This window comes from Trachymyrmex septentrionalis, unplaced genomic scaffold, assembly GCF_001594115.1.
Source record: "Trachymyrmex septentrionalis isolate Tsep2-gDNA-1 unplaced genomic scaffold, Tsep1.0 scaffold24, whole genome shotgun sequence".
Lineage (NCBI taxonomy): Eukaryota > Metazoa > Arthropoda > Insecta > Hymenoptera > Formicidae > Trachymyrmex > Trachymyrmex septentrionalis.
Genome location: NW_017305397.1, coordinates 35,942 through 46,694, shown reverse-complemented (window position 1 = coordinate 46,694; position 10,753 = coordinate 35,942). Strand labels below are relative to the sequence as shown.

At 30.4% G+C, this 10,753-nt stretch overlaps 3 protein-coding genes across 5 annotated transcripts; 1 reads left to right on the top strand and 2 right to left on the bottom strand.

Annotated features, from left to right (window-relative positions):
* The first annotated feature begins 3,642 nt into the window (after positions 1 to 3,642).
* Positions 3,643 to 4,674, top strand: LOC108748667 (nucleoside diphosphate kinase 6-like). 3 transcript variants are annotated; one of them, XM_018486937.1, is made up of 4 exons: positions 3,643 to 3,803; positions 3,875 to 3,972; positions 4,114 to 4,417; positions 4,505 to 4,674. In XM_018486937.1, exons 2-4 carry the CDS (start codon positions 3,895 to 3,897, stop codon positions 4,651 to 4,653), a joined length of 531 nt encoding a protein of 176 aa, XP_018342439.1. In that variant the 5' UTR covers positions 3,643 to 3,803; positions 3,875 to 3,894; the 3' UTR covers positions 4,654 to 4,674. The 3 variants fall into 3 exon arrangements, with proteins under 3 accessions (XP_018342439.1, XP_018342438.1, XP_018342440.1); XM_018486936.1 differs by having other exon boundaries at positions 3,643 to 3,972; XM_018486938.1 differs by lacking the exon at positions 3,643 to 3,803 and having other exon boundaries at positions 3,895 to 3,972; positions 4,158 to 4,417.
* Positions 4,675 to 4,971: 297 nt separating this feature from the next.
* On the bottom strand, positions 4,972 to 7,485 carry LOC108748640. The gene is made up of 5 exons (XM_018486900.1): positions 7,263 to 7,485; positions 6,537 to 7,089; positions 5,953 to 6,243; positions 5,373 to 5,509; positions 4,972 to 5,266 (listed from the first exon to the last, which is right to left on the bottom strand). The coding sequence occupies exons 1-5, from the start codon at positions 7,300 to 7,302 to the stop codon at positions 5,106 to 5,108; spliced, it is 1,182 nt and encodes a 393-aa protein (XP_018342402.1). The 5' UTR covers positions 7,303 to 7,485; the 3' UTR covers positions 4,972 to 5,105.
* A 1,107-nt stretch (positions 7,486 to 8,592) lies between these two features.
* Positions 8,593 to 10,306, bottom strand: LOC108748677. Its single transcript, XM_018486946.1, has 6 exons — positions 10,257 to 10,306; positions 10,036 to 10,146; positions 9,712 to 9,802; positions 9,008 to 9,153; positions 8,771 to 8,903; positions 8,593 to 8,646 (listed from the first exon to the last, which is right to left on the bottom strand). The coding sequence occupies exons 1-6, from the start codon at positions 10,304 to 10,306 to the stop codon at positions 8,593 to 8,595; spliced, it is 585 nt and encodes a 194-aa protein (XP_018342448.1).
* Between the last annotated feature and the right edge of the window lie 447 nt (positions 10,307 to 10,753).

Sequence of the window (10,753 nt, the reverse complement as noted above, 5' to 3'; positions counted from 1 at the left end):
AAAACAAACTCTATAATTCTTCGAATATTTTTATTGAAAGGAGTAAAAAAATATTTCCAAAGATCTAGATAGTATTTAAAGTTAAGAGAAGTGCAATTTACGTGAAATGAATTCCTTACAGATCTATTTAAACTATCTAGGCTTTACATAGATTTTTTTTATCGTTGTTACCACTTATATCCTTCGATCTTTTTCTTCAAAAGCTTCGCTTTTTTCCTTCGAAAAGTTCCACTTTTCGGTAACAAGCGCCAAACCGCGCAGGATAGAAGCGATTAAAGCTGTTTTTCCAAAGGGCCGAAAGAAGTCGTTTGTTGTCGTTTGTCGTTGTGTTACCGCAGAAAAGGAGTCGACAATAAGAGAAAGCTGAAAAGAAAGAAAGAAAGAGAAGATACTGAAGCGGCCCAGAATTGGTCTAGGCAAGAGAAAGGGGTTGGGAAAACACGAAACACGATTCGTCGTTTTTACAGACAATCCGCTCGTAAAACTTCCACCGGAATTCGATTTGAAACTTTCTGCTATCTCATTTGTATTTTTTTATTCAATGAATCGTCCATTCGCCACCGTAGCTGGACGTTCAACGAGCTGGATAATCTGGCGATATATCGTGAACATCAGCGATAACCGCAGCGATAACGTGATGAACGATTTATTTGAGCTCGCAGGGCTCTTTTCAGATTCCATTTGCAAATTTGCATCTAATTGTAAGATTTGTATTAGAACAGTTATTTTAAACGTGAACCTTTTTCTTCTCTCTGTAGGGTTTAAAAATAATTTTTATACTGTGTGACATATTTATTTTCGTTCTTTTTTTTTAGGAATTTAATAAAATTTATTCTTTTCATCAAAATTTTCGAAAAAGATTTTAAAAATGTCAAAAAAAAGATCTCGACATAATGTTTTTTTGTATTACACGTTATTGTAAATATATTAAACAAAATAAGCATTTTAAAATACTGAAACTTAAAAATTGACAAAATTAACTTATTAAAGATATTATTAATTATACGAATGGCACGATTAAAATTTTACTAAATAATTGCCTCCAAAAACCATCATCTTACTGCATATTTGATATTTGCTGGTAAACAGTCAATTTTAATGGAATCGATATGCTGTTTGGGGAAAAGAGGATATAACGATCGAGGATTGCTCTCGCGAATATAGTTTGTTAGAATAATCGAGGTACGGTCGCTGTTACTGCAATTCGAGATTGACGCAGCTTACGAACGGGTAATTAATACGAACGGTAGTGCAATTATATACGCTGGTACATTAATTCGGCGTAACGCTCGCGCTGACAAACCGGCGGTGCAGCGGATGAATCAATATTTTATTCGTAATTTGTCACTCGCTCAGTCGTTCTCGTTACATTCGCTGTCTGTGTGTGTTAAATAGGCGCACATGTGCGCGTGAATTTAACGACCAACCGCGGAGTGGGCGCAATACGCGATTACCATTCAGGCAGGAATTAGTTGCAATAAATCAATCCGAAAGGCGTGAGATTTTTTCCGATGGATAGAACACAATAGCGCCCGTATTGCAAAATAAAAAGAATCAAATTGTGAGAATCCACCGAGAAAGACTCAAATCCCAAGTTTTCTTCTTTTATTATTTTTATTCTTAAAATTCATAAAATCTAATTAAATTGTTATATGTAGAATAAAACTGAAAAATTCCATGAAGATCGAAAAAGAGAACAAGTATCAAACAAAAGATTCAGAAAAAAAAATGTAATGGAAATTTCTATCTAATTTTATGAAATACTTACATAAAAAAGATCGTAGCTTTATCATTGATTAATAAAATCGTTAATAATTTTTGTTATAAAATATTCTACGTATCATAATTTAATTATATCTGTAACAAGATATATAAATTTTTATTACATCTTTTCTGGAACGATTTTCCTTTTCTAAACATTAACAATAAACTGTACATTGATATGAAAGTATGTAATTTACAAATTCGATTAAATTTTTATGACGTGCTTTTCATTTTCTTTTAACCAAGCGGTTTTCCTTTCCACGATTAAAATTGTTTGAAAATGCATAAATTGACTGGAGAGAGGAGAGAGTGACACTGACACTAGTCTCAAATGAAATACGAAATTCTCGAGAACACGACTCGAATAGTCCGTGATTCGTATCGCGATTTCTATATCGAGGTCACTCAATTAAGCTTTCTCTCTCTCTCTCTCTCTCTCTCTCTCTCTCTCTCTCTCTCTCTCTCGCGAGCGGCGGCTTTGTATAAAGGGTGAATCCGGCAGGGTCTAATGCTAGCGTTTCCAGGGGTAATTTATAGCCAGCCATTGTACTTCGAATGGCTCTCTCCTGGTATCACTGAGGATACCAGTGAACGGAAAGGAGAGAAAGAGACAGGAAGACGCAAGCGGGGCGGAGAAGCGTGTAGCAACGGGATGAGCAACAGGAGAGAAAAGGAGGCAGGATCGACCATTGCGGATACGTCTGACGGGTTGAAGGGTTGCGAGGGGTGCGAGAAGACCGGGGAAGAGGGAATAGTAGCTGGCTGGCTTCTACTACTGGCAACTCGGTGGCATCGCGTATTGTTTCCCATTCTACTTACTTTATGGTCTCTCGCTTCTTTCCGCTTTACTTCGTTTTACTTGCACGAGCGCACCCGACGTATTCGCGTATCCGTGTACTTCTTCCAATCGCCTCAGTGTCTTCATCGAGTCAACGACGTCTATGGTATGATGATACACAGAGATATCTCAAATCTATCAAATAGTCGTAGATAGATTTGTAATCCACGTTTCCGTTATAATTCTATGTTTTATCTTAGCTTTTGCTTCGCGCACCTAAAATTTACAATTGATTCAATTAATAATAAGAAAGACTTGACGAACTGCACAATCATTTAGGGCACACATAAAGTTGACGTCGAAATCTATAAATATATTTACCGTTGCGTCTATGCGGCTTATTTAATTTATGTTGACTAAAAGACGCTAATTAATTTCAAGGAACTGAAATGACATGACTCTAAAAAAAATGAAATACTAAATTTATTTTAGTAACAATAATTTAAATTTACAGATGCAACGAAAAGAATAGAATATAATTTTGAATGAGAGTTCAATAAATCATCGTCAATCGCGGAGAGTTAATATGTACTATATGATATTTCAAGTTCCCAGGAAGAACACAAAGTGATAATAAGATCAAGATAATCAAATAGAAGTCATTTTACGAACAATTAGAATGATGTAGTTCGCTTACACTTTTGATAATGATTTTGTGATGAATTCTTGACATAAGATCAAAATTTTTTAATGATTTTCCACTAAAAAATTATTTAAAATTCTTAACTTTGCATAAAATCATCGTCAGAAGTATACGAATGACATCATTATAATTTTTCCTAAAATGATTTATGCTTAATTAGTGTCAACATGATCTTATTATGATTTTATGTTCTTTCTAGAGTTATATAAAAAAAATTAATAGTATGGGACGATATACGGATGTAAATGATTCAATCTATGGTACAAATTATCAGTGACAATCGAGAATTACTGAAAAAGCTGAAGACCTATAAGTAGACTGAATAAAATGAATTAATAAATATGCTGTATTGCAAAAAAATCTATCATTTTTATTAGTATAAAGTAAAAAATAAAAAGTAATAAATATTAGCTTGTATAAATATGAATATTATAAAAAAAGATTGATATTTGTGTGAAAATTAGTAGTAGAAGTCATCGTTGTAGTCAGACGGGCATCTCCACTTCAATTATGAATGAGCGCGACGCGCGAAGCCGGTGAAACAGTGAGATACACGTGGTGATGTTGCGTTCCCATGTCTGACATATGAGCGGTAACTGTCGATGTCACATAGCTTCTTTAATTCGTAGATGAACCAGAGGATGTTGATATGCAGTCAATAAATTATCTCCAGTTGACACTGGCGATACTCAAGCCGCATGTCGTTAAATCTCCGTTCGTTCTTCAGGTATGATTCTAACCTCACTTTCACTGACTGGGAATACAGGTTAAGCTCCGAAGGCTAACTGAAGGAATACAATCCTGCGAGTAACGTCGAGGGAATGAGATTTGGAAAATCTAATGACTGAAGTTCGCACTGATTTTTCAGAAAATTCGCGATTTAATAATTGACAATAATTTCAAAATTGTCAGATCGCGCAGGACGACGATATCTCGCGAGGAGGCCGAATTGTTTTACAAGGAGCATAAGGACAAATTTTTCTACAATCGCCTCTTGACTTTCATGTGCAGCGGTCCATCTGACATTTACATTCTAACGCGTCACGACGCTATCGCGAAGTGGCGTCGGATGATGGGCCCCACAAAAGTCTATCAAGCACAATATAATGCACAAGATACTATCAGAGGAATGTTTGGCCTCTCGGATACTAGAAATGCCACGCACGGATCTGGTAAATCAGTCATAATATCACACATTCCAATGGAATGCAAAACTTTATATTGATAAAAAAAGAGGCATTAAATGTTATTCACTCTAGATTCGACTGAATCCGCAAAAAGAGAAATAATGATATTCTTTAAAGACTTTAACATAAACAAGTGGTATAACAATGAGGAGACATTTTATAACTTGGGAAGATTACATTTCGATCCAATATCCTTTGTGCACACCATTGACAAGACTTGAATAACACACAAAATAATGATGTACAACATTAACATATTAAATAAAATATTTATTATATTTTTAATAAGTGAGAGATATATTCCTATCTATACAATTGCTAGCAAAATTCAAACTGTGCTTGTATGAAAATAGTTCAATGTATTTTTCTTTGGGTTTGTAGAATTTTTTTAATGCTAGACGTCAATTGATCGAGCTAATCAATCTTTCTTGTATATATATATATACATACATACATACATACATACATATATATATATATAAACACACATACACATGCATATATGTGTAAAATTGACTAGTTATATGAGAAATATATATAACTAATTCTCCATTTTGCCACAAAATACGATGACATCGGATTCTCAAATAATATACAATATTTTTGATTAAGATATGGACGGATACTCAACATTTCTATACATACACATTGTATTTTAATTGAAACAACGCGATTATGCATTTATCTTGACGTAAACTTTTGGACGCGAAAATACTTTGATCCCTTCTTCCAGTTTATTCAATTGCTTCTCTATTTCAATCTTGCGTCTTTGTGCTCTAAGAGTATCCGTTTTTATAGGCATCATATTTAATTCATTGACGTACTCCTGATAATCTGCATTTCAAAAACATAATCAGTGAATTTGAATGATTAAATATTGACATTTAAAGCAAATAATTTATGATTATTGTATAAATTTTATTATACCACAGATACACACTTTTTTTTAATAATCGTAACGTCTCCTTGCGTTCGTGATCAGGTAAAGGCACGTGACCCTCCGGACAATCAGAATGCAGTGCTTCCGCTTTAGCCTTTTGTTCCTTTTCTTGTGCTTCCTTTCTATCTCGAAGATATCTATTTAAAAAAATTATTAGAAAAAAGAAAAATGAGTTAATTTTATTTTCTGATTTAATATTTACATCATAATTAAATTAATATGTAATTTTCCATTATTATAGTACATTGTACTATATATTTCCTATTTTATTTTTCTTATAATCGCATTTATGTATATAAGAAAATCTGAAGAGAGATTTTTTTTAGTTTCATAGTATATCTAAATAAAATATTTTAAGAAAATGTATACTGCAATGTAAAAAAATTAATTGAAAAATAGAAAAGATAATACAAAGAGAGAAATTAGGCTGCATTTTATTTAGATACTGTCATTATATCTTTATTGCTCTTTATATGCGAAAGAAAGATAAAATGAAATTTACAGTGTGTGGTCTAAACTGAACACAAGTTTAACGTAACGTCAAGAAAATTAGAGAAGAAAAATAGTCACAATATCGTACTTAGGCAAAACTCCCTTGCGATAATTTGGAGGTGGTACACCATTGTTAAGTTGTGTCATCAGTTTATTGGCAATAGAGGTACGTTCTTTATTTAATTTGATAAAATCGACTTCCTCTTTAGATGTCGGCGACATGGAATTTCGTAAGTTAACTTTCTGTAAGTCTTCCGAATCATGCATATCACCTCTGTCTGCAGGCGAATCAGATTGTTTCCTTGAATTTTTCTCTTCTTGTTTATTTAAATCACCATTGTTCGCTATTTCATGCTTTGTAACCTTCTTTGATGGATATCTGTTGAAAAAAAATCAGAAAAATGGTCTCTAGATAAAATCTCGCTTGCTAACGTTACTAATTCTTTTATTAACATTAATAAATTAGTAATTAAATTAGAAAATTAAACAATTAAAAATTATTTAAAGTAAAAAGTAAATGTCAATTACAGATAAAATGTATTGAAAATTGTAATATATATGTTTCTAAGATCTTTCTTTAATTAACTCTATTCTAATCTAATATTATATATTGTCAATTTGTCAATTTTAGAATTGAACTTTATATAATAGGTTTCAAATGTGTGCACTTACAGAATAACACCTTCAGAGTATATACTTTCCAATTGATCTGTATCTAAAGTCTGAATCCCCTGATTTCTGTACTTAACAGTGTTTTGTGCATCCAAACGTTCTAAATCATTTGCAGCATTATCAGATTTATGCAATACATTTGGTTCAGACAAAACCTTTGGTTGCAATCTCTGCTGACTGTTATGTTTATCAGTTCTCTTTTGTTTGCTTGACATGTTATTATTCATTCCTGGTCTAATAACCTTTTTGGTAGAAACAGCATGCTTTTTATTATACTCAAATACATTGGTCCTATTCTGAGCTTGTTCATCAATTTCTACTTTGTCATTTGATGACACTCGCTCAACATTAAAATAACTTTCATGTTTCTTCTTGTCTTGGAAGGTAGTGATCACCTTCGCAGATACATTCTGGTACTTGTCTGTACTCTTGTGATGCTTGCATATTTGTAACTTTTCTAGTTCTTCCTGCTCTTTATTTGCTTGGAAGCATTGTTCCATTCGCCGGAGATTTTTCACATTTTCTTGAATAAAATTCTTCCTTCTGACTGGTTCTAAGTATAGCAACAAACAAAAATATTCAACATTATTAATTATTTCTCGTGCACTCACATTTATTCAACTATTTTTTTCTATTTAAAGTATTTTATTCATATGTTATGAGATAAAATCTATTCTGTCGAACTTTTAAACAATTGTTGGATTAAAGATACGTAATATTACTTACTAGGGTCTGGAAAAATGCCCTTCAACGTTGTCACTTTCATTTTCTTGAAACAAGAACGGTATATTGTCACTCTGCTACATTTATAATTTACATTTCGGAAAAAGGCACCGGTTTCGAAACATACGATTGATGTCTCTTTACCGCATAATTTTCGTTTTACTCACGTCGCTTTCCGGCCGTTACCACATAAACAATTTTGTTTACGTATCGGATGATAGCTGCGTATAACTCCTAATCTGTCAAAGTACAGTATCGCCAACATCGAGTGTAAAACAATTCATTGTAGGTCGGTCAGGAAATATTTTTATCGACGGACGGTTATGGACAGATGTCTACTTTTCAGCTAATTTTTTACTTTGTAAATTTTCTTTTTTTCTTTTTACTTAAACCTAAACTATCAGTACTACTTTTTTATGAGATTTTGTATAATAAAAAATGCAATTATTGTAATTAGTATAACAATACGATGATAACAATATACATAATATATAATAATAACAGTAATACCGATAACTGATACAATTTGACATGAATTTTTTTAATAATGAGAATATCTATAGGAAAGTTATTCTAATAATAAATGATACATAAAATTTTAAATAAACTATAAAGCTAACTTTTTTTACTTCATTTTAAGAAAATAAAACTATTTAAAAGTATTATGATTTTAATATATTTAGATATACCTTTGTCACGCGCATATTAAATAAAATTTAATAAGAAATTTAATCTGCGATTTTCTCAAAGTATAGGTTATTTTTAAAAATAATTAAAAAATGAACAAGCTTTTGATATTTTTCGCACTTTTGAAACTTAGTATTTATAAATATAAATATTGAAAAAAAGATTGCATGTACAATACTAAGGTATTTATTAAGGTATCTTTTTATTCGGATGACAAATGTTATACTATTTATTAGGTATTTTTAATTTAAATTTTACGGACGAGATTGACATCATAATGATACTATAGACTGAATGAGTAGATAGATAGAATTAATGATATTATTATGTATTATTCATCTTGTATAAAACTACAAAATATATTCTATTCGTATGTATAAACAGAATATATTTTGCAGTTTTATACAAAATGAATAATATCTATAAATAATATGTATTTTATAAAGTTACTTTTGATGAAATATTGATTCTAATATCCAAAAGTCAACTGTCTTTTTCTGAGTTTACAACATTACAGACAGCGTTTTGAAAAGAAACGAAAGCGTTACATAATCTTATTAAACAGTTAAACTGCGGTAAAATCGGGCATTTATTTTTACACTTATCTACTTAATTTTAATATAATATTATATTGTATACTTTTACATCATTGTTGTGTGGAATATAGAACAGTGAAGTAAGATATCGATGCACTTGCTAGCTGTAATGTGAATTACATTTTGTTTTATTATATGTATTGTATGCATTATATTCATAATTGTTTTTTTACACATCTCACACATGATATATTTTATATATCTTATAATAAGTAATACATTTCTTACTGATGCAAAGCAATTTAGAGATGCTACAAACAATCCGCCGATATGCAGACCGAAAGCTTTATTGCCTATTTGTAATAGAAATAATATCATCTTCTGTATGTGTAATGGTGCTATATACCAACGAACATTATATCTATGAACAAATGACCAGATAATGAATGGATAACTCGAGAAATATAGGATATATTTCTTTTTACTAGCAATAATTATTACAGTACATATTAAACTGTTTCTTACGCGATGAAAAATATGTAATCATTGTGATCCGTAATTTCTTGTCCAGCATAGTTTGCTAGAAACATGTATAAAAGAGTGACAATTACAATTATGAAGTGCAATGTGATTTCTTCTTTGTCACTTATAACTGATATAGTTTGAAAAATCTAAAACAGCAACAAAATATCAATACACAATATTTGTTTTAATAACATTCATGTAAGTTACATTCTAAATTTCTGGCAGTGAAATTTCACTCCAAGATAGTGAAAAAATACATTCAGCCTTCACTTCTTGAAAAAGAGTGACAATTTTTACTTTTTTTTAGAGTAAATTTTCACTTCAAACGAGTAAAATCTTACTTTTTGTGGAGATTTTACTCCTTTAAAGTGAAAATTCACTTTAAAAGGAATGAAAATTGTAACTTTTTTTTCAAGAAGTGAAATATTCTCACTTTTTTTCGAAGGATGGTTGTATTTTTATTCTTTTGGAGTATTTACTTTTGGAAATTTTACTGCAAAAAATTTTAAATGTAGTCGACAAGATGCTAATAAGAAAATGTCGGTTACAATAATTTTTTAGTTACATGCAATCAAAGTCAGTCGAATAATTAAGTTTATATGAAAATATCATGTAAATTCGGTTTTTACAAATCAATTGATATTGAATCTGAATATAATAACATATTATTATTTATGTAGATCCAAGAATGAGCAAAAACTCACTCGATAGAGATTGAGACTTAAGTTAAACACGCCAACCGCTATTAACGAAAAGAAGAGTCCTTCAAAACAAGATATTAAAGATTTGCACAACCTTCAAATATAAGAAAATATTATTATATATATTATTGTGTGTGGGCGTGCGTAAGCATATTTATTGTTTATTATCAAATAAACAATAAATGAAAATTAATATGTTTAGAATAATATAAATAAACGAATTGGTGTCTAATAATATTTTTGGATGAGTTTATACATTTTCCAATTCTTGCAAATTGGACCAATTATTTTGTCTTGAAATCTTGTCATTATTAAATAAATACCAACTCCATTGCTTTACGATGTACGTTCACGGCGTAAATTATCTGTTTATAAATCATAATCTCTTTCTCTTTTTTTTGTAAATTATTAATTGTCATTGCTTGCTCAATCCGATAGCTGTATATGATATATTTATTAGAATTATAATTTTCTTAAATTTATTTGATATATCAATATAATTTTATTTCCAAACATTAGTTTTTGTACTCTTGTATTAATTTTCCTACCTAGCAATTTTAAACATTCCACAAATATATTTAAGATATCCTATGAGCATCGTTCCTGTTGCTATCCCTGCAATTGCCCCTATACAAAGAGCTACATTCATGTGTATTAAAGATAAATAGAAATATTTTTCTTGATTGATAAAATATTTCGCCATCGTCAATTTCAAGTGATGTGATCGAGACTCATTCTTGGGTTTAATAATGTCGAGAATGTATGGCCACATTGACATAAAAATAGCAATAGATAAAGTAACGATTGTGATCACTAAAGATATGAAAAAAGTAGTCATATGAATAATTGGTTTTTTGTTAGTATCGATTTGCTATACATTTCAAATTTACTGAGTTTGTGCTGCAAGATATTTTTTACAGAAAAATAGTTGTATAGTTATTTTAAGTTTTTTGTCATTAATTTTTTCCTAATTTTGATAAGTAAAATACGTTTTTAAGGACATATAACTATATATTTATGTATCTACTTTCAATTATTTTTTTTA